We start from the raw sequence: 24,792 nt of genomic DNA, 5'->3' as shown, positions 1-24,792 counted from the left end.
TTTGAGAGAGAGAGAGAGAGAGAGGATATAAGCAATGTTTTTCCATCTTGATAAAAGAGTTACAAGTGCAGGTAAGTAATAGTGAGTTGACTTAGGTTGAAGACTTGAAGGAGCAAAGAAGTTGAAGGACAATCAAATACAAAACAGAGAGAGAAAGGAGTGAGGAAAAAAAAAGTGATCCTTAAGATTTAATAGATAATCAAGCTTTAGATAAGGCTAAGTGAATAATGTTTAGTTAATCCTGATATTGGAAAATGGATTCATGTAGTCAACCAAATAAGTTGGTAATATAAGTTCATTTAGTTGATTTGATAGTCCTCAGTACAACAATGAGCACAATTGTGGAAATACGAAATGTCAAAAGTTCCTATATTATTAGTTTTATATATATATATATATATATATATATAAAAATTAATATGTGAATTTTGGCATCAAAGAGAGGAAGGAGAGATTCAAACTAGTAACCTCTTCTTCGTGAGACACCAACTTGAGTTGGTTAATACTTCATTAAGCGAAAGTACAGGGAGAGTTGAAACTAGTTCATATTGAGGGTAGGAATTCATGCATTCCATAATGATTATGGTTCCACATAATTTTGAAATATGGATGGAGCGATCACTGGCAAATAGTTCAATCAATTCTCATGCCTTCTCGAGGAGCTTGGTTGCATTAAAATACTGAACTCCTGGCTATATCACACAAGCGAGGGTGGTTCATTACTAGCCACCTCTTCCTCTTTCGACTCTATACGTGGTATTTCAGATTGAACTTGTGCACCGCTTGGGATTTCAACACTTCGTTCCTTGCTCTTTCCCCACAAAACGCCGTAAAGGCTAACAACCAACAAGATCCCACCTAAGACACTACAAACAGAGAAAGATAATTAATGTCACACATAAATTTCCCTCCCTAATTGCATAACAAAATGACCAAGACTGTCTCTCACTAATTTTGAAACATCAAAAACTGCCAACTTAGTTTTTATGGGATTTCCAAACATATTCGTCAACAAGAAAAGAGTTCACGGGTGATCATCAGAGCAAGTTAGGTCACTAAGTTATCCAAATAACAGTCTTCCCCCATTAACAAAAAATCAAATAAATTAAAGATGCATTACTTGAAGAATAATAAAAAAAAAAAACTATATTGTTATGGCTGGACTAACTCACCTGCCTAAACTAATGACATCGCCTAAGAGAAACACCGAGCCAATGACTGTAATTATCAGATTTAGTGGTGTTGACATGGCTTGGAAAACTGGCCCCTTCTTTTCTATCACCCATGCTTGTAAGTAGTATGAAACTCCAGTCACCATGGTTCCCTGTCAGAGAATGCAATTGCCTTTGTCATCTCTTTTGTATTGCTAAGCAAATTCAAACATGAAAAAAGAATAGAAACTAGGGTGACTATTCATATACATTAGGTCATTGACCATGTAAAACGTCCTATCTCTATTCAAGTATCAATCAATTAGTTTAAGAGGGAATATCAAAGTTAAGTCCAGAAAGCTCTATGTCAAATTGACTAGTCCAAAATTTTCTTTTTCGCTAAGTCATTCAAGAATCATTTTTTTTAACTCTTGTGGGTTTAGGATACCACACCATCCAATGTATTGGGAAGACATGTCCAAGGATTATTTGTCTGCTTACACAGTAGACAACTGTTAGTAGTCTAAGGTCCCAGCCCAACTTCCACTGATGAGGGTCTCTTTCAAAAGCAATGGCTACAACAAATGACTGAATTGCACTTGATAGGCACTGAAGGTTGGTGAAGATAAGCTTTGAAGAGAAAATTTTGAGAACCTGAGCCTGTATTGATCAAAATCAGTAACTCTGGTTAGTTATTACAAACATGGATTAGCATCTTATGGAAATGAAAAGATATAATATATAAGTTAAAATATATGATGTGAATCATCAAGAGAAAAGTAGATTTTAAAATCACTTTTTTGCCAATTATGCTTCCACTGCTGTCCCTAGAAGCAGAAGGCAAAGTAATGTTCCCTAGGAGGTAATACAACCCAGCCTCTAGTCACATATATCAGATATGACCTAGTAACTAGAAAGAGTGACATGTGGTCTGACTGCTTCAGATTTGACATGGAACATGGGAGATCTAGTAAATGGACTCTCTTCAAAATTTTCCCTTTCTTTTTACTTTTTTTATTATTTTTTAATCCTTGGTTAGAGCAATTTTGTGGTTGATAAGTAGCACAAATTAATCTCCTAAAGTGGTACCTGAAGTACAAGCCACAAACCCCAACAAATGATTGAAATGAACAAGAAGAAACATCCCAGTGTCCAATTTTTGCCAGAAGAAACATGAAGTTGATGATCTTGGTTTTTATGAAGTCCAAATAATGGATGATGGATTAAGGGTTTCATCTGAGGGCCATTATAAAATGCAAGGATCATCACACCAGCCATGCACGCTATCAAACCTGCAACCTTTGCAATCCCAGGGATTGTCCTCATGGTCACTTTCTCCATCCTGCAATGCAGTGACTGTCAATTGACTCTAATAAATATAACTGAACTGACTCAACAGGCATAAAAATTTAGTATAATTTTACAGCTTCTTTGGTAATTTTATTGCAACTAACTTTTGATCAAACACAAAACTTTCAAAATTTTGGTAATAAATGAGCCTTAGTTGGGAATTTGACTGCTGACCCAAGGGGGAAATGCAGGGGTAGAAGCTTCTTTATGCAAAAAAAACATTGACAATTTTAAAAATAGGAGCTTCTTTATGCAAAGTACTTTTTTTTACCGGAGTATCTAACATAACAAATTTTTACTACAAACATTACAGACTATCTAGTTTCTTGGTTTTCTTTCTCAATAACATTAAGAAAATGATGAAGAAAGAAAGAAAGAATTAATCAATAAAATCCTTATGTGACCCAAAAAAAAAAAAAAAAAAAAGAGATCGCAAATAACTACCTGAGCAACACTGCGAAGAAAAATGTTGTGACAGGAAGGCAATTTACTGTTGCAGCACCCAAAGTTGCAGATGTATAAATAAGGGCGACACAATAAATATTCAGGGACAAAGTAATCCTGAAATGCAAAATAGCTGGGAGATTATAGATCTAAAACTTCCTCCATATCAACAATATCAAACTTTTCAAACATAATTCACAATGTAAATTCATTACATTCTTGAAATGACTACAAGTTAAGAGGCATTTCTTTCAAGGGCACCAAGAGAAAGCTTCAAAAATCATACATACCCCACAAAAGCAAGCACAAATATTTTGCAGAAGATCATGAATGACAGCGGTGTTGCATTCTTCCTGGAATCCAAAACAAAACAACAAGGTTACTCTTATGAAATAAACAGCATAAAGAGAAGAAATCATATATAATTACCGTTCAAAAATCATGACGAGAGGGAATAAGAAAACAGTTCCAACTAGTTGTCTATAGAACATGAAAATGTAACTGTTCATGCCACCATTGAACACTGCTTTGGAGAGTAAGATCATGCCAGCATATATAGCTTGTATTAAAATCACAGCCAAATATGACTTCTTTGAACCCATTGACAATGATATAAGCTTGAACCTCTTGGACTTTATGTTCAGGTAGATCACAAAGACTGAAAGTGGTTTATATAGGCACCTCAATGATGAGAAATGACAAAAATCATTAATAAATAACCCATACCTTGTTTTGTTAAGATGATTATAATAATTTCGTCAAAAAAAAGGATGATTATAATAATGGTTGCTAATGGTGCATCGATTCTCTAAGCAATATCGATAATACTCTGTTGTAGCATTTTAATATTAAATGATTCCTAATTAAGGACGGACCTACACTAGGGCAGAGGGGCCCTTATTTATATATATATATATATATATATATATAATCTCTCTCTCTTCCTCTAATGAAATCTAAAGAAAATCCAATTAGATTTCAATTTAATACTCAATTTTGCACCATATGTCTTATCTAATTTTTAATTTTGTGCCAAGTATATTATTGAATGTAAAAATCGAGGAGTTCAAATCTAATTAAATTCTAAATTGAATTTTAATTGGAGTCCAATTTTGAGCCATACGTCCATCTAATTTTTAAAAAAAAAAAAATTTGTGGCAAGTGAATTATTGAGTGCAAAACCTGAAAATTATAAATCTAATTAAATTCTAAATTTTATATATATATATATATTTTTTAGAAATGTATGGTTTTAAAAAAGTGTAAGCTAATACTATGTATAATTTGAACATTTTCTTAAAAAAATGTATAATTTGAATAGTGTAATTATAATTATTTTTAATTGTACTTGTACATATACACTGGCTTATATAATGAAAATCTACAAATCTACTCCATTATTAATGAGTCCAAATCTTCTATCTCACTTTTCCTGCTCCATCCTATGCTCCACCAATAAAAACTTGTCACATGTTCACCTAATTAATTAATTACTACTATTAATTAATAATGGTAGTTGTAGGGACACGTTTCGCGACGAACCGCAGTAGAGTTGGGTTCGCACGTGAATGGGCCCAAACAATATCATTTGTAGAGAGTGGATTCAAAAGGCTAGTCCTTGGTTGCCTAGTGGTGGTTCTGGTGGTGTTCATATGTGATTTAAGCGCTTTCACCCTTGGGGCCTTTCTTCTGGAGGTAGACTGGGAGCCTTTCTTTTTTGGACCGTCGTCCCAGCCCCCCTTCTTAGATTACTTAATTTTTCTTTTATACTAGTCTGCATTCACTTTCCTTCGTCCACGTGTAGGGTCGACATTTCCAAGACTGATACTTGTCTTGTCAATCCAAACCCAAAGTTGTTGGGAGTGGTCAATAAAGTTAAGGGATAAGGCTCTGTTAGGCGCAGAGATACGCATGGGGAAGATGGTAAAAGCAGCCTTTTCTAGATATTTTAGATTTCCCTTCAAGCATGTCCCCTTACTGTTTTGCCCCTCTTCTTGGTGGATCATTGGGTCAACCGAGGATTGCACTGTCCTCGGCTGCTTCTCCGGGCCAATTGGGCCTTATTATTCTTGAGCTCGGACCATGTCCTTTTTCGGCTTAGGCCTTTGAACTCTCCATCAGCAAGTGGGCCTGGCCCATCAATTATTGGACCCCACAATAGCCCCTCAAAACCCTGCTGTCCGACATCATGGTTGGAGAGGGGGGTTTTGGTAATACCGAGCCTTTATTATGGCTCATTTAATTCATCCCTTGACTGGTGCTGGCGACTCTTCACCTGCCTAGAGAATGTACCGGCCTACAAGACGTTTCCCTTGATTTGCGCACGATGCGTTTATGCCGTTTGGTTATCTGAAGCGCGCCTTTAATGTCTTCCCTTTACGAGGCCTCCCAGATTCAACGGTTTTTGATGGCGTGGGGGAATGAAACGGATGCATTCATGTTTACAGATTTCCTTGGAGGTCTGAACGTATTATGTACTCTTTTCCTCGTCCCTTATATAAAGAGAGAAGACAAAAGCTTACTTTCTCATACCTGAGTCCCTCAGATTCCTCCCAGAGTCCACCTCTTCTCTCTGATTATACCTTATTCGATAGAAATTTCACCACAGTAGTCAGCCATGAATAAACCACTTCACTCCCAAAAACACCATGTCCCAATAAAGCTCGAGATGGTTCGGTCAGGGCAAGGATGGCGGAGACTCAAGATTCGTCTCCTCTTCCTTTTAGCCAAAATCCGAAGCAGGGACTCGTCACATCTTACTTTCGATGTGACCGAGTCAAAGACATCCATTATCACCACCCTCCGCTCTGTCATGAGCCTATCTAACATGGCACCAGTGTGTTAGGAGTCAGGACTGGGGCAGGGACTAAGTGCCCCTGCTTCTTCCTCTCTTTGTTCACTGGCGCCTCCTTCTGCCTCTCTTTCTTCTTCTTTCCACCACCAGATCCATCCTGGTACTTTTCCTTTTCCCTCTTTTGCTCCTCTTTCTTTCTTTTCATCTCTTCCCTCTTCTTCTCCTCCTTTTTTTACTCATGTGCTCCATCTTCCTCATTCATCTCCTCCATCTTCTGCTCATGTCCTCCATCTTCTTCTTCCTTTGCGCTCCTTGATGACAAGAGCTTGCTGAAGTGCTTCCATGTGTTCCAATTCTTCTTCCTTCTCCTTCATCTTTTTCTAAAGAAGGTTCTTCTCCTGATATGAGCAGTACTGAGGCAGAGATTGGAGAGACTTTGAAGGCGAGTTTAAAAGACACCTGACTGTTTACTTATCTGTATTGCGGATGCTATTGTTGCTTTGGCAGTTCATCTTTTGTATAGGCTTGTTTAAGCCCTTCTTTGTACGTTGTAATAACTTTTCACATTAATAAAAGTTGCTGTTACCTTATTTCGCATGTTATGTTTTTATATTTTTACAAGTTTACAAATGCTGCTCGGCACCGTAATATAGCATTTGAATCAATGATAATTAAGGCTAAAATGTTTGCTAATAAAAAGGTGTCACCATAACTTTAATAAAATTATTTAACATAGCAAAGTCGACCAGTGAGGAACGAAACTCAACTTAAAATTAGCCAAGATGAGGACTAAGTGCTCGATACGGTGTAGGAAGTAACTATCCGAGGACATGTCACTCGCCAAATGGACAGTTTCCTTAAGTTAATGAAAGTTGGGTCGTTTCGCCATCTTTTTAACATACTGGCTTTAACCTTTTACAGTATTTGAGCCGAGAACCTTCCCCATTCGAGTAGTCGGTTTCCCAAAAGGCTTGAGTCCGAGGACTTCGTAACGCCTGGGTTCTGTCTAAAACTTAGATTTTTTCTCAGTACTTAGTTTCCCCATAGGCTTAAGTCCGAGGACCATGCAAGCCTTAGGTTCTGTCCAAAACCTAGGTTTTTTCTCAGTACTTGGTTTCCCCATAGGCTTGAGTCCGAGGACCATGCAAGCCCTAGGTTCTGTCCAAAACTTTTTGAGTTCAGTTTCTCCCTTTCCTCAGGTATTTCACGAGGTGCCGAGCAGGAAGTTGTCCTCGGCAACGGTTATCCCTCGGTGTGGGCCATTGCCCCTGGGCCCCCATGCAGAACAGGCCTGGGCCGCGAATTCACTTGGCCCACAACTTAAAGGGTATTTATGTAGTTTTTGGTTACGTAGTACTTTTTGGCGTCCCAATGTTCGAGGTGCACCTTCCAGATACTCCTTTAATCCCCTGGTTGCAGGTGGCGTTGGAGATTGAGCCTAAGCCATCTTGTCTGTAGCATTCCTTGGGACGCTGCGTGAATTAAATGCCACCACCTTATCTCTTTAAATAAATAGGAAAGAAAGTTACTTCACCCTCGCACCAATTCTTTAGTTTTCTCCCAAGTCACAGCTCCTATACTCAGTGCTGTCCTCCCTTAGCACAACATGCTTGAGGCGAGGGTTGGGAAGAAGGAACTCTCTCCGCCACGGAAGCGCCGTGCCCTCATGAGACTCAAAATAGTGAGGTATGGGCACAGGAAGCATAAGTTCAAGAGAATACTCCATTTCGGTCGAGGGGAAAGGATATCTCTCCCCCTTTTAGTCAAAATCCGAAGCAAGTTCTGTTCATGCCAGAATTTTGGTGTGTCAGAAGAAAGATTCTCCGCCATCAGCGCCTCTGCCTTGTGGCAGGCAAATATTTAGAGAAAGCCCCTCAACTTCCAACTCCCTGCACCTTTCCTTCAGCGGTGTCAGGCTCAAGTTGGGTCTCTTTTGCTGTTTGAGTTGTGGGCATGTGAAAGCATTGAGGAAGAACAAGGTCTTAGAGCTGTAGCCAACCTCTCCTCTGATCTACTTCCTCGGCTTTACCTTATTCTCTTGTATCTTCCTTTCTTTTTGGCTATGTAGTGAGCTTTGACACAAACTGATTCCAGCTTTTCATTGTACGCTGTACTATTTCTTTGCTTTAGTAAAAGAAAAAATGGAAATTTCTTTACTTGTTTTGAATGCTGTTCTTTTGACAACACTACTTTGTGAATGGGTGTGCTCCATGTGTGTGTTTCTCCTCGGTGGTATTTAAAGCAAGAACTCTTGAAACACAATCCAACTAATTCTAATTTACCGACACTATCAGGCATAATAATAATAACTCATAGTAAGTTAAACTTAGGAAACTAACCGAGATAACGGTTGAACGTTCTGTAATAAGCACGAGAATACTGTCTGAGAACGACAAATTCTAAATAATTCATCCAAGGGAGTGACCGAGCATTGCATGACTTCGATTATGCTTTTGGAAACACGTTACTCCATTCCATACTGGTCCCTTTAGTGTTGAGGATCCGAGGACAAACTAGAGAATCCGTGTAACGCAGTCTTTCCTTTTAAGTAGTTGGTTTCCCCAGAGGCTTGGGTCCGAGGACCATACAAGGCCTTGGTTCTGTCCAAAACTTGTATTGTCTTTTTAAGCAGTTGGTTTCCCCAGAGGCTTGGGTTCGAGGACCATACAAGGCCTTGGTTCTGTCCAAAACTTGTATTGTCTTTGTAAGTAGTTGGTTTCCCCAGAGGCTTGGGTCCGAGGACCATACAAGGCCTTGGTTCTGTCCAAAACTTGTATTGTCTTTGTAAGTAGTTGGTTTCCCCAGAGGCTTGGGTCCGAGGACCATACAAGGCCTTGGTTCTGTCCAAAACTTGTATTGTCTTTGTAAGTAGTTGGTTTCCCCAGAGGCTTGGGTCCGAGGACCATACAAGGCCTTGGTTCTGTCCAAAACTTGTATTGTCTTTTAAGTAGTTGGTTTCCCCAGAGGCTTGGGTCTGAGGACCATACAAGGCCTTGGTTCTGTCCAAAACTTGTATTGTCTTTGTAAGTAGTTGGTTTCCCCAGAGGCTTGGGTCCGAGGACCATACAAGGCCTTGGTTTTGTCCAAAACTTGTATTGTCTTTTAAGTAGTTGGTTTCCCCAGAGGCTTGGGTCCGAGGACCATACAAGGCCTTGGTTCTGTCCAAAACTTGTATTCTCTTTTTAAGTAGTTGGTTTCCCCAGAGGCTTGGGTCTGAGGACCATACAAGGCCTTGGTTCTGTCCAAAACTTGTATTGTCTTTTAAGTAGTTGGTTTCCCCAGAGGCTTAGGTCCGAGGACCATACAAGGCCTTGGTTCTGTCCAAAACTTGTATTGTCTTTTAAGTAGTTGGTTTCCCCAGAGGCTTAGGTCCGAGGACCATACAAGGCCTTGGTTCTGTCCAAAACTTGTATTATCTTTTTAAGTAGTTGGTTTCCCCAGAGGCTTGGGTCCGAGGACCATACAAGGCCTTGGTTCTGTCCAAAACTTGTATTGTCTTTGTAAGTAGTTGGTTTCCCCAGAGGCTTGGGTCCGAGGACCATACAAGGCCTTGGTTCTGTCCAAAACTTATATTGTCTTTTAAGTAGTTGGTTTCCCAGAGGCTTGGGTCCGAGGACCATACAAGGCCTTGGTTCTGTCCAAAACTTGTATTGTCTTTGTAAGTAGTTGGTTTCCCCAGAGGCTTGGGTCCGAGGACCATACAAGGCCTTGGTTCTGTCCAAAATTTGTATTATCTTTTTAAGTAGTTGGTTTCCCCAGAGACTTGGGTCCGAGGACCATACAAGGCCTTGGTTCTGTCCAAAACTTGTATTGTCTTTTTAAGTAGTTGGTTTCCCCAGAGGCTTGGGTCCGAGGACCATACAAGGCCTTGGTTCTGTCCAAAACTTGTATTGTCTTTGTAAGTAGTTGGTTTCCCCAGAGGCTTGGGTCCGAGGACCATACAAGGCCTTGGTTCTGTCCAAAACTTGTATTTTCTTTGTAAGTAGTTGGTTTCCCCAGAGGCTTGGGTCCGAGGACCATACAAGGCCTTGGTTCTGTCCAAAACTTGTATTGTCTTTGTAAGTAGTTGGTTTCCCTAAAGGCTTGGGTCCGAGGACCATACAAGGCCTTGGTTCTGTCCAAAACTTGTATTCTTCTTTATTTATTTATCTTCCGAAGGTTTAGCTCCTCGAACAAGGTGGGGGGAAGCTAGTCTGATGTTTGAAGCCCCTAGACTTGTCCATGCCATTGACACTGTGAGACGTAGCCCCTAATGGGAACTTATGTTGGAATAGCAACAATGTGTCGCCGGTCATAAAGGCACCCTCATAGACTCTTGTTCGACAGAAGCTCAACTTCACCACCGCTCAAGCTAACACGCAAGCCTTTCCCACAGACGGCGCCAATTGTAGGGACACGTTTCGCGACGAACCGCAGTAGAGTTGGGTTCGCACGTGAATGGGCCCAAACAATATCATTTGTAGAGAGTGGATTCGAAAGGCTAGGCCTTGGTTGCCCAGTGGTGGTTCTGGTGGTGTTCATATGTGATTTAAGCGCTTTCACCCTTAGGGCCTTTCTTCTGGAGGTAGACTGGGAGCCTTTCTTTTTTGGACCGTCGTCCCAACCCCCCTTCTTCGATTACTTAATTTTTCTTTTATACTAGTCTGCATTCACTTTCCTTCGTCCACGTGTAGGGTCGACATTTCCAAGACTGATACTTGTCCTGTCAATCCAAACCCAAAGTTGTTGGGAGTGGTCAATAAAGTTAAGGGATAAGGCTCTGTTAGGCGCAGAGATACGCATGGGGAAGATGGTAAAAGCAGCCTTTTCTAGATATTTTAGATTTCCCTTCAAGCATGTCCCCTTACCGTTTTGCCCCTCTTCTTGGTGGATCATTGGGTCAGCCGAGGACTGCACTGTCCTCGGCTGCTTCTCCGGGCCAATTGGGCCTTATTATTCTTGAGCTCGGGCCATGTTCTTTTTCGGCTTAGGCCTTTGAACTCTCCATCAGCAAGTGGGCCTGGCCCATCAATTATTGGACCCCACAGTAGTATTAATAAGTTAATAATGGTAGTATTTAATTAATTAGGTGAATATATGGCAAGTTTTTATTGATGGAGTATAGAGTGGTGCAGAAAAAGTGGAACTGGAGATTTAAACTCATTATTAACATGTAACTAAATTATATTAATAGATCAAAACTCCTCTACCCCATTATTAACATGTACTCCCATTAAATTAGATTAATGGACTTAATTAATCAGAGGTTGGAAAATAGATTTAATTAATATTAATGGACTAATTAATATCTAACAATTAAATTGGGTAGTAAAATTAAAGCCCATTAGATCAATATTAATATCTAACAATTAATTTGTGTAGTAAAATTAAAGCCCATTAGATTAATATTAATATCCAGGAATGAATATTGAAACCTTATGCAAAGGTTATCACCGTACATTCTTGGCGTGATGGTCACTCCACAAATACATAATTTTTGTGAGGTAGGGGGCAAAGGCCAGAATTCAAGTTTTTGAGTAGAAACTTCACACACATATACACTTAAATTAGATTAGAGTAAAATTTCTATCTTGTATCGAAAAGTTTTAGATCTTTTTTTCCTCTCCTTAAATTGAATTCTTGGTAGCAAAAATGGATTTTCATCTCTAAGAACAGTTTGGATGGCTTCACAATTCAGAAAAATATACTGTGATTTCGTGAAATCATAATATACTCATTACTAAAAGTTTTTACTAATGATATGGAATTGTGATTCCAGGAAATTAGAATTCACAAATTCAGAAAATTATAATCCTATAGTAAAATGATTTGCTGTTTCGAATGATTTGTAAATCATTTTGATCTAAAACTTTAAACCATCAAAAAGTAGTTGTAAAAATTTTAGTACAACTGGCATTTTGTTTGCAAAAGGATAAATTAATTATTTTTAAGGAAAATTTATTATTCTTGTGATTGTACGATTCACAATTTAGTCCACAAACTTTCAATTTTTATATTTGACCATTAAGATTTTTAGACTAAAATAAAATCGTTAAGAGTTCCATTCCACCCAAAGTACCCTTAAGGATTTCTTTTTAAATTAAACTTTAGGGATCAAAATGTAACAATTAAAAAAGATTGTGAGACTAAGTTGTTCTTGGGTCAAGCCATAAGGGGATAATTTGTTTGTCCAAAAAATGGTAAAAACAGTTACTTTTGAATAAATCCTTACAATTTTATTTTAATCCAAATTTGAAATCATTAAAGTTAGCATTTGAAAATTTGTGTAAAGGTCTTTTTTTTTTTTTTTTAATTTATGTATTGGCATTTTTTTAATGTAAAGGTTTTAATTTCTTGTGTGTTTAAGAAGACTTCGGTTGAATAAGCAAGTGGTATTATTAAATACACAAGATTGCTTAAGAAATTGCTCAAGAAAAGTTGAAACAAAAGATCTCGATACCTGTTAGTCTATCAAGAATAAATGAATCTTGATACATCTTAACACCTCTCAATCTATCGAGTTTCCAAAAAACTGAACAATAATTTTCCGTTTTAACCCATGATAACTTGGGCCTTGATAGGGGTTCGTATATTAGGATTCCATAGCATATTATAGATATATTTTATAGCCATCGTCATAGACACAAAGAGACAAGCATAACAGAAGTTTTGCGACATTTGTGTGCCTAGAGTTTTGTACTAAGCTGCTGCCAATTCATCAAAGGATGGTTTGATGAACTTTGTAAAGCTACAACAATCAAGGAGGTTGTTGTGCTATTAGTCACAAATAGGAGATTTGTGCAAATGAGAATCTTGTTACAAGAAGTAGTCCAATTGGGGATTAGAGCTGAGCTTCCTTTACATCAATAGGTTCTATTGTAGATAGGTACTTTGGGATAGCTATGGTAAGATTCCTTGTACTTGTAACATCTATTCTTGATAATGGATTATTCAGAGATGGTGACCTAAAACTCACCCAGTGGAGTTTTGCCTGCAAGGGTTTTCCCCCATCATGATCAAATTACTATGTCAAACTTATTTTTTGTTCCACTTAATTTAGTTTGATTATTTTATTGTGCCTTATTTGGATTTGCATGTAATTTGGATTAATTGAGGTCAATTTATAACTTAACAATTTCCACTAATAACTGGTGTTTTGCTCATTGTTGGGTCTAATTATGTGTTCAACCATTAATGAAAATAATAATACTTATTGTTTTTTAGATGTTATACATTAAGTTTTTCAATTAAATTCAAATGCATATAGTTGCATCGACCAAATAAATATTATCTTCCCCAATGAGAATTTACTTTAATTTAATTACGTATTTGAATTGAATTGAGGAACTTAAGGTATATCACCTAAGAAACTATACCAAAAAAAAAAAAAAAAATCCCTAACAAAGAAATGAAGAGAATTAAAAAATAAATAAATAAAAGAATAAAAGCTTGTTTTTCATTATCCATTAACTAAAATAATTGAAAAACCAAGACATTCATTTTAATCATAAAACTATAAAAATAAAATAAAATAAAAAATTGCACTAGTGTCGTGGGCTGGTGAAGGGTGTCAAGTCGGGTTAGCATGTTGAGTTCATGTCGTGTCGAGATAGAGTTATTCAACTAAATGGCTCAACCTAAACCCTACTCATTTAATAATCGTGTTATGATCCTTCAACCCTAACCTGATCTGTTAATAAGGCGGGTTGACTTGACCCAACCCACCTAACACGCTTAATAAACAGGTTGTGTTAGGTTGACGCAAATGTAACACAACCCATTTCAACCTGCTTAATGTTAAATATGACATTCATCTAAAAATAAAAAATAATAAAATAAAAATTTACATCTCAAAAGTAATGCATACACTTCAAGTCCTCAACCCATTTCAATTTCTAATTATATCCCTTGTAAGTTTTTGTAATTACTCACTTTTCTTTTTAAGTTTAAAATATAGGTTGGATATAAAAATTATTTGAAAAATCTAAAATAAAATGAATATTTATTTGTTATATGAGTTAAACGGATTGTGTTCAATGTGTCATTTGAGATTAACAAGAATAAATTGGTGTGTCAAATGTGTCTATTGCGGGTCACATGGGTTGACTGCTTATGACATGTTTCTTCTTGTATCGTATTCAGGTCGACCTGTTTATGACCCAAACCCGCTAAGACCCAACTCTAACCTGCAAAAACCCGTGTCGGGTTCATGTCGTATTCACGGGTTGGGTCAAACATTGACACCTTAAGGTATATCACCTAAGAAACTATACCCAAAAAAAATTCCTAACAAAAAATGAAGATAATTAAATAAATAAAAGCTTGTTTTTCATTATCCATTAAGTGAAATAATTGAAAAATCAAGACATTCATTTTAATTATAAAACTATAAAAATAAAATAAAATAAAAATTTGCACTGGTGCTGTGGGCCAGTGAGGTGGTTGTTATTTCTACTAATACTACCTATATAAAAAAGCGTGAATAGCTTTTCTATAGTAAGTTTGGTTTGGTGTGTTTCGTCTTTTATAGAATTTTGGTTTGGTATAGCTTTTATCCTTTATTGAGCCTAAACATTTAGTTTGTATGAGAAAGAAAAAAACTCTAATATTAAGAAATTTTATGTCTATAATATTTTCATAATACTTTCATAATAAAATCATAAGTGACAAATTATTATTGACTATTATTGATGGAAAAAAAAATAATTCGGTGGTAAGTTCAAATTAGAACCAATAGTAAATTACCACATTAGATTTTGTTGTGTAAGTGTTATAGAAATGTTGTAGATGAAACACTACTCATCTTCATATTATATTTCCTAAATAAGGAGAAACAGAGGCTTTTAGTTAAACATGCAAAACTTGTATGAAAAAGGCGAAGATGTCCTTTTGGTTGGTCAATTGCTAAGCCAAAACTCAACGTTTTAGCTAACCTCTTTTTCCCTTTCTATTTTTTCATTTATATGTATTGACATTGGTTTGATATAGGGGTGTGCATGGGTCGGGTTGGGTCGGGTTGAGGGAATTTTTTGACCCAACTCACCATGGTGGGTCAAAAAAAATTCAACTCAACCCAACCCATCATATAAATTCAACCCAACCCAACCCAACCCACGTGGGTCGGGTTGGGTCGGGTTGAACCCATGGGTTTGACAAATTTTTATTTATTATTAAATTGAGTAGAAAAAAAAATATAAATATTAATATATTAAAAAAAACCTAAAGATTAGTATCAATGTAACTCCTTGAAGGCTCAACACTAATGACTAAACAATAATAGTAATTTATTAGAGTTTGTGTGAACTAATTGGCTTTTATATAGGATAGGAAGAATTGGTTATTTAAAAAAAATTATTAATTATATAATATATATATATATATATATTAAATTAGTATTAGTAGAAGGAATTGAGGAAATGCAAATTATTAAATATATAATATATATATATATATATATATATAAAAATAAAAATGCCCTACAATTGATTTTTTTTTAAATTATTAAATATAAAATATATTTTAAATATATATTAAATATGGGTGGGTCGGGTCGGGTTTGGCGGGTTTGTAATTTTATGACCCAAACCCAACCCGACCCGCTATAATAATTTTTTTGGTAACCCAACCCAACAAGCCTTAAAAGCCGACCCAACCCGGTGGGTCGGGTCGGGTCGGGTTTGACGGGTCGGTGGGTTTTCTGCACACCCCTAGTTTGATACTTTGAGATCGTCTAACTCTATAAAAAGCGTGAATAGCTTTTTACGGTAGGTTTGGTTTAGTGTAGTTTTTGTCTTTTATTGAAGTTTGGTTTGGTATAATTTTTGTCTCTGTTGAGCCTAACAGTTAGTTTGGATGAGAAAGAAAAAAAAAAACTTTAATATTAAGAAATGTTATGACTATAACATTTTTATAATACTTTTACAATAAAATTATAAATGACAGATTATTACTGACTAGTATTAATGGGGAAAAAATTTCAGTGGCAAGCTCAAATTAGAATCAATAACAAAATACCATATTAGATTTTGTTGTGTAAGTATTGTAGAAATGGTGTAGATGCAGCACTTCTCATCTTAATATTATATTTCCTAAATAAGAAGAAACAGAGGCTTTCAATTAAACACGCAAAACTAGTATGAAAAAGGCGAAGAGGTCTTTTTGGTTAGTCAATTGGTGAGTCAAAACTCAGCGTCTCAGCTAACTTCTTTTTCCCTTTTTATTTTTCATTTATATGTATTGACATTGGTTTGATACTTTGAGATCACTTGTATTAACTATATAAAAAGCGGCTATGCCACTACAGTATTCTGTACTGTGAATTTTGGTTTCGTGAGTCCTTCGTTTTTGTCCGTTTGTGGAGCTACAATGCCAAGTGGCACTGTAGCTACAATAGCTGCAATTTTTTTTTTTCAGTAATCGGTTTGTGGTTTTTTTTTTTTCTTTAAAATATTTATGTAAGCTAGTATATATACTGTTATATTGATACAACAAATTTCACAATATTTTCACAATTATTGACGTGTCAATTTCTTACAAGCCAAAATAAAATAATAAAATATGAGACTGTGACCAAGCACAACTAAAAATAAATGTTTTGAGAAAATGTTAAAACACTTATTGTATAGTGTTTTTGGTTTATTCAACTGGCACGGTAACTACAGTGCCTAAAGTTTTTTTTTCTTTTTTCAGTTATCGGTTTGTGTTTTTTTTTTCCTTTTAAATATTTATGTAAGCTGATATATATATTATTATACTGACACAACAAATTTCACAATATTTTCACAATTATTGACGTGTCAATTTCTTACAAGTCAAAATAAAATAATAAAATATGAGACTATGACCAACCACAACTAAAAATAAATGTTTTGAGAAAATGTTACAACACTTATTGTTATCACAATATTTTCACAATTGTTGAGATCTTATGACCTGTTTGGATGGAGGGGAGAAGGAGGGGGAATGAAGGGGAGTAGAGTAGATTTAGCTAAAAAAACTAATTTTGTGCTAAATCTACTCTACTCTACTCTACTCCCCCTCCCTCTCCTTCAATCCAAACGGACCATTAGTTTCTTATAGACCAAAGAAAAAAAATGTTAAGTCCACAATATTTTAACATTAATTTCTATAGTGTCTAAAGTTTTTTTTTTTTTTTTTTCCAATTATCGGTTTGTGTTTTTTTTTTTCTTTTAAATATTTATGTAAACTGGCATATCTATTAACTATATAAAAAGAGCCAAAGGCTCATTAATAGTGTTTTTTTGGTTTATTCAATTAGTGAGGTACATTTTTTTTACCCCTTCAAGGATGCTAGTTGGTTTGAGCTTTGTTTTTGTTTTTGTTTTTTTGTTTTTTTAAGATCTTTATATGTTTACTTTGTACTTACAATGCAAGTTTACATTGTAAATACACAAAAGTGGTTAATATTATACACATTTGCACAAAAAATGGTAAATATTGTATAAATTTTGTAAATGTGTACAAAATTTGCCAATTTTTTTTTTTTGTCTACAATATAAATTTATATTGTAATTAAGTATAATGTATATATAGAGATATTATGAAAATGTTGTGACACCTGTGTCAATTCCTTATGGGTCAAAATAAAATAAAATAAAATAATAAAATATTATACTGAGATCTAGCACAACTAAAAATGTCGTGACATTTTGTAGTTATTACAATATATTCACAACTATTGATGTGTAAGTTATAGGTCAAAAATAAAATATTAAACTGGAATCTGTCACAGTCTTATACAAATGAGATTAACTTTTTATGACATAATTATCAAAATTCTTAAAATTAATGCCTCTTTTGATTAATATAAATCTCTATGTATTTTAAAAATCAAATGATTTATATCTTTATTTTGTGATAAAAATAAAATCTAAAATTGATCTTAATCACTACTTTTTTTTTCCCATAACTAGCATGTGTCTTGCACTTGCTGCCCTAACTAATATTTATATAAAAAGCGTGAATAGCTTTTCTAATTTCTACAATAAGTTTGGTTTAGTGTAGTTTTTGTCTTTTATTGAAGTTTGGTTTGGTATAGCTTTTGTCCTTTATTGAGCCTATACATTTAGTTTGGATGAGGAAAAAAAAACTTTAATATTAAGAAATGTTATGCCTATAACATTTCTATTTTTTTTTTTTTTTGAAGCGTATAACATTTCTATTTCTATTTCTATTAACTATATATAAAAAACTATATATAAAAAGAGTGAATGAGCGAAGGAACAGTATTTTTTTGGTTTAGTCAAGTGAGCCAAAACGGTGCGTATTGGTTTTAGTAAAATTCACCATTTCTAATGAAGAGAGGACAAGGAGAAATGAGAAACGAGGAGATAAACAAGAGAAATCAAATTGATAGGGAGTTTTTGTAATAACCCAGGAAGTGAGATTTTGTGCCCATCTCCAAACTACCATGGCGGCTCCGTTTTTGACTTCCGCTTCCAGCAAGATTGGAGCGTATATGTTCTTGTTCTTCAAAGAAGCCGTCGCTTTGGGAGACTGCTAGGCACTGTTGGAAGCTGCTTTTATACAAATGTCATGAATGGAATACAGGAGTGTGATTTATACAAAGAACCAATGTTTTCCTGCATTCATAAATTTCCAATTCCCTATCATCTTTACAATTTCAACTTTCCAACTATCTTCTCTTTCACAGGTTGGACACCTTTGCGATGAGCTCCCTCAATCTGTTTGACGAAATGCCTGAACCAAAGTCTCTCTATTTGTTTGACAAAACCCTTACTTTTTTCTTGCCATTTATTTTTAAGATGTGATGTGATGATATTTTATTTAGTTAGTTTCAAAACATAATCTGAACCATTAATTTGATCATACAATAATCTAAACCATGATTGTAGAAACACAACTATAAACTCAGCCTTATTGACTCAAGCTTTAGGACTGTGTCATATACCTATCTATGCTAGACAATTATAGGAGTAGTTGGTGACCGAGGCTCTATGTCGTTGTTGTATAAATGTTTTAGAAGCATCCCTTAAGTTCGTGGAGGACTAATTATTAATGTGATTTGACCATTAGTCGTATGTGTGTAGGGAGAGTCTTTGGATTTAAAACCGATCATTGTGAACTACATTAAAAGATTTGGGGGGAGTGTGAGACAATGATGTTTGTTTGTTATATTTTAATAGTGGTAGTGGGGTTTGTATGATAAGCACCACATGGTGATTTATTTGTTTTTAGTTATTTATATTTATTTTCTTTGAGTTAAGTTGACTAGCTTTTAAAGTCTGGTTTTATCAAATATTGTATACTAAGAAAGTAAAATTTACTAGATTATACAGGTAATTATATTAACTGTAGGGATAGACCTAAAAGCAACCCAATCAGCTCAGACTTGCTTCAAGTTTCTCTGACTCTTCTCCATTGATTGACAAAGATGTGAGCAGGACAAAGATCGACAGCTGGACTCTTTACCAATGGAACATCTAAGTTTTTGAGGTTCTTTGCCATTGATGAATAGTTATGGGACCTTTTATAATAGCATCTTTGTCTTGTTAAGAGTAGATTTTGCCATGTTATTATAAAGGTATGATTCAAGTACTGGGTTGCAGTATGGCTTAAGGATTTTTGTACATAAAAATTGAGCTCCAAAATATCCCCATTGTGTTCAATATTTGCAAATATATATAAAATAAAATAAAAAATTATTCCATGCCACATAATTTTAAAATATTGTCCTTGTTTGTCACAGCAATATAATTCACATTTAAAAAGAGGAGAGAGCTCCACCTACAGTGTTTTTCATTTGGTCAATTTTTGTTTTCTATGGAGCCAAAACGGTTCGTTTGGCTGAAGTGTGAAAACAAAATAAAGAGAAAAAGAAGGCAAGGGGAAAGAGAAAGACGGTGCAAGAGAGTTCCAAAATAATAAGAATGTTATAAATCTTATGATGATACAAAAGAATTGAATTTTGGGATGGTTTGGCTGTGTTTTAAGAGGCACATTGGCCAAAAGGTCAAGATTTTAGAGTTTTGAGAAAGGATTGTGTTTTGTGTTTCTGATTGTAGCTTTTGCTTTTGTGCTTTGTTGGTCAGTGGCAAGTTTGAGCCCTTTGTGGGAGAAGGCTTGGTTGTGAGCAATGAGGTTGGTTTTGGAAAATTTGTGTTTAGTTTTGTTGTTGTTTAATGTTTTCATTTGTTTATTCATTAGTAGCTTAGGATAAAAATTGTAAATTTAAATTTAGCAGTTTAAGTTTGATTGATAACTAAAGGTTCAATCATGTAATATTGCACGTACATGAACTATATAAATGTGAATCTTAGATGGGTTTAAGGAACTGTAAAGGATTGTAATATATAACTGTGTAATTTGCATATATTTAGCGGTAAGTGATATCAGTAGAATGAAATCCTCCAATAAAGCAAGCACGTGCCTTGTACATGCTGCCATCACTGGTTATGATTAAAAAAAAGGTAATAAATAGGCATAATAATTTATTATTATTTTTGGATTGTTATTGTATATGTCATGAAGTATCTGGTATTTATTTGTATATACATAAATAATTTTCTCTCTTATAATCAATCTTGTCCAGCCATCTTTATCTCCATCATCCTAGAGTATCAGTATTAATGGTGTTAAAAACTTAGCTTTTAGCACCAAGTAGAAGTTACTTTATCTACTTTAATTCACTAATTTACAACTCACCCTACATTAATACTTTTATTTTTCACAACACAGCTAAATATTATTCATTTATTTATTATTTTCTCTCTTCTTCTCTTTCTTCAAGCCACCAAAATCATGGCCTCTCTCTCTCTCTCTCTCTCTCTCCAACCCACAACCAACACAACCTCTCTTCTTCTTCTCCCTCTCTTCAACCCACAACCACCACAACACCACCACCACAACCACCAAACCGATTTCAGCAACCCACCCACAAGCCTAGCACAAACCCAGCAACCCACACAAGTGCCCGCAACGGGTCATCCCCCTTTTGTGGGAAGTATGCCTTGGACTAAGGTGGACCATGGCAGAGGGTGTAAATAGAGTCGCCACCTAGATTAGGTCTAGGAACCATAAATATAGCATCCTTTTGTGAAATGACTGATCTTTACCAAAGCACGTATCCGGAGTTTAGGTATGGGAATGGGAAGGTATTAGGCACCCAACCCCACCCGACCCTGGGTCAGCCTCCACTCATTGTGTTCTAAGTCTTAATCTCATTTATGGAAAATTTAACATGTTATTCTAACTCACACACACTCTAGCATGCACCTAAAGCAAATAAGCATGGCATAATCATCCCTAAGCCTAACATTCATCTATCATGGCATTAAGCATATATTAACAGAGGCAGAAACATCATAAAACAGATCTGGACCAAGCATACTTAAACATCTAAGCATCTAACATATGGCATTTAACTAAGCATATTCATGTTCATTAACCATACCATCCTTATCATCTAAACCAGATGCATGTCGATGTGATTATGCATGACTTACCTCACTACATAACAACACTTATGCATCAATGCATGTTCATATCCATATGCATGTTTATGGTATTCAAACAATCTAAAAACCCTAATAAGCAATAAGAGAGATAAAACAAAGCAAAACAAAACAAAACAGATAGATAGATGCTTATAAATATGAAAACTAGATCAAACAGAGGCTAAGCATGTGAATAAAACAAAGAAAGAACAAACATAAATGAATTAGGGTTTCCAGACAAGTGTATGCGTGCACATTCCAACTATATGCGTATGCATACTACGAGTATGCGTATTCACATGCATGAAATATGTGCACGTATACACACCCAAAATCATAACCCCAAAAACATAGAAAAGAAAAACACAAAAAACAAGAAATCTAGCAACCTAACATACTTTATACATAAATACGAAGTAAACCTAAACTAAACAAACATGTTACAAACACTTAAACATACACAAAAACAAAGAAAAGAAAAGAAAAATGGAAAGACAAAGTTAGAAACTTTACCTTAACACTAGAACTCTTTAGAACTTAATTTTGACAATTCCCCTCAGTCAATCTATTCACAACCAAATCAAAAATGGATTAGTGAAGATCAAGACCAAAAAATGTCCTAATCAAGAAAAATTTGACTTCAGGATATTTTGTGAAAAACTTCCTCTTTGATTCACTATTTTCTAGCGAATCTTGTATGTTTTACAACTATTTTTGTCCTCCTTTGAAAAAGTGTCTTTTATGAATTTATATAGTCGAAAAATAGGGATTTGTACCAAAATTAAGTGCAAAAAGCTTTCCTTACATAGTTTCTAAAGCCCTAACATATGCACGCATGCCATAAGCCTATGTACACATATAATGGGTGTGTATGCATGCGCATGTATGCGTGCGCACACTCTAGGGTTTCTCGTAGCCTTTCTTTTCCAAAAATAATTTTATTCTTCCAAAAACAAGTTATATTTTCTACAAACACTTTCCTCAAGTCAATTTTCATGAGATTGGGTCTTAAACCAACCTTAGGTTTTAGAGTATTACCATCATTGGGGAACAGCGGTCTAAGTCGTAAAGGCTACAAAATACAGTATCTATGTATACCTTTTCATTTTCTTTAGTATTTATTATCACTTGTATTTCCATTTCAATCACTTTTGTGTAATGTCAATTGTAAGGACTGAAATTGGATTGGTCCCAAAACAAGATTGGGCTCAAACCCAAGGAGCCCAAACAATAAATTTGTAGAGCGTGGATGGAAGAACTAGTTCTATCCCAGAAGAAAAACGATTAGATTTAGTGATTTCAGACTATGAGATGCAATTCAAATTAGAAAATCTATCCTTGAAGTAGTCCAAGTAGTACGTATCATATGGTTTTGTTAAATAATCAAATTGTACAAGAGTTCCAGTCTTTTTTCGTTTTTTTTATGCTCCTCTTTTTTTTTTTTTTGTACATCTTTCCATGTTATATATTCCAGCCTTGGTGCCGTCCCTACCACACACATGTAGGTTAGATTCGGAGAACTCGTTCCTATCCCATCTGGTACTTCCCTAAACCATCAACTAGTAGTTGTAAGGCTGCTTGGTCACTATTCAAGCATCACTTCCACATTAATGCGGCCAGAGAGTTGTTGGGAGTCATTTAATACGGAAGTAGCAACTTTTTGAAGATATTTGTTGCCCTTCTCCTTTCTTATCGTCCGACGTCTAACCCTTAGTGATGATGTAACTCTGAAGTAAGTTCGTGATAATATGGCACTCAGATCGGCCTCGGACACATGTTGCCGAGAGGGCTTTTGTCCTCGGACACTTGTTGCCGAGTGGGCTTTTGTCCTCGAACACTTGTTTGACCTATCTCATATTGTCTCTACTCCTCTCTTCATTCCATTCTCCTTATAATCTTATCTGGACCTCCTCGGATGGTCTAACGTCCTCGGATCGAGCCATAGGCCCAGTTAACAATGTCTTAACAGTACTTCCTAATTAATTGGCCCCCACATCAATTATGTTAAAAATTTTACTATTTAAAATATTACAAACTAATGTGTCAACAATCAAAAAGAAATAATTAACATTTATTTATGTATAAAATATTATTTCATATCTAAAATTTATGAAATATTTGTTTTTCATCCATAAACTTTGTAAAAACATTCTATTTTATGACCTTTCATCTATGTGACTATGTCCATTATTTTACATTTTATGTGGTTTAATGGAGTGCTGAAACCTTTTGTAGTAAAATTTAGAAACCTTCCGTAGTAAAATTTGTAATAACTTTAATATTTTTCATCACATTTTCATTGCCTTTCCAATTGGCATTTTAGTTTTTTTAATTTTTAACAATAATTATAATAATAATATCTAATTATCATTTAATAAAGTCATTCATAATTGCAAATTTGCAAGGTAGAAATTGCACCACACTTGGTGATTCTCTAATTCGTACAATTTGCACAATGCATCTCTATGAATGTGATAATCACGTCTGTGGATTACCAAATATTTTCAAAGTTCATCTAGTCTTTATTGGCTTATTTGGATTGAGGAAGAGGAAGAAGGAGGAGTAGAGTAGAATTGGCCGGAAATTAGTATTGAATCTCATATTTAGATTCAATAATGTCCTCCCAAATGGAATGGTTTACAATAAAATAAATAAAATCTCAAATTGCATTAAAAAATTGTTATCAATATAATTAAGGGATAAGATATTCCATAACTTTGTTCATAGATACAATCCAATAAAAAAGAAGGAAAAGTTAACGAATGCCCTAAGAATGGTTTAGAAACTATTTTTAAAATATTATATGGGAAAATGATAATGTAATTAATTTTTTTATGGTTTTTTTTTTATATTTTCCATGAAAGTAGTGTCAAAATTTTCCTTATATAGTCTATTAACAATTGTTCTAAGGGCACAAGTTAATATGACCGTTTACAAACCATTAAGGTGTATTTAATGCTCCATTAAATAATACATATATATTTTCCAAAAATTAAAATCAAACTTTTCATAAACAGTCAAGCATCTATAAAAAAAAACACACACACACAACCGCAATGAATTTGTATATGCAAGCCAATAAATTATTGACAAATATATTTTATTTTTTGAAAAGTATGCACTCTAGCTTTTGATTGAGCATTTATTATTCCATAACCTTTGTCCTTAGACACTTGACAAGTGTATTTTCTTTTCTTTTTTTTTTTCTTTTTTTTTTTAAATATACATTATAGCACATAATTAAGCATTTATTGTCATTTTTAATTTAGAAAGCATTTATTATTCTATTACTTGTGCTCTTAAGACACTCGTGACCCATAAATAATTACTACTAAATATAATTAGCAAATACTCTTTGACGTAATCTTTCAGATGATCTAGTATTCCCCCCCCCCCCCCCCCCTCATTCTGGAGTAAACTTGAATTATTCGAAAAACATGAAAGGAAACAAATTACAAAAGGAAGGAATCATCTCTTTCTAAATCCCTATAAGTGTGATTTACAAAGTATTTGTCTAGATGATCTGATACATCTACGCCTATGATTGCGAGAGACACGTGAGTCTTAAACTCTTAATTAGTTCAACTGATAAAGTCTC

General features: G+C 35.0%; 1 protein-coding gene across 1 annotated transcript in view; it reads right to left on the bottom strand.

Moving 5' to 3' along the window:
* Positions 1-435: 435 nt before the first annotated feature.
* LOC126690005 (WAT1-related protein At5g64700-like) overlaps positions 436-24,792 on the bottom strand; it is a 29,787-nt gene continuing 5,430 nt past the window's right edge. Inside the window, exons 2-8 of the mRNA XM_050385152.1 lie at positions 3,375-3,626; positions 3,236-3,298; positions 2,946-3,062; positions 2,241-2,493; positions 1,653-1,811; positions 1,173-1,324; positions 436-866 (exon numbers count right to left, since the gene is read on the bottom strand). Coding sequence (XP_050241109.1) covers positions 698-866; positions 1,173-1,324; positions 1,653-1,811; positions 2,241-2,493; positions 2,946-3,062; positions 3,236-3,298; positions 3,375-3,626 — 1,165 coding nt within the window. The 3' untranslated portion in view covers positions 436-697. The remainder of the gene's footprint in view (positions 867-1,172; positions 1,325-1,652; positions 1,812-2,240; positions 2,494-2,945; positions 3,063-3,235; positions 3,299-3,374; positions 3,627-24,792) is intronic.

This window comes from Quercus robur, chromosome 6 (assembly GCF_932294415.1).
Source record: "Quercus robur chromosome 6, dhQueRobu3.1, whole genome shotgun sequence".
NCBI classification, from domain to species: Eukaryota; Viridiplantae; Streptophyta; class Magnoliopsida; order Fagales; family Fagaceae; genus Quercus; species Quercus robur.
Note: the sequence above shows the minus strand (reverse complement) of the source record. Positions and strands in the feature narration are given on the sequence as shown.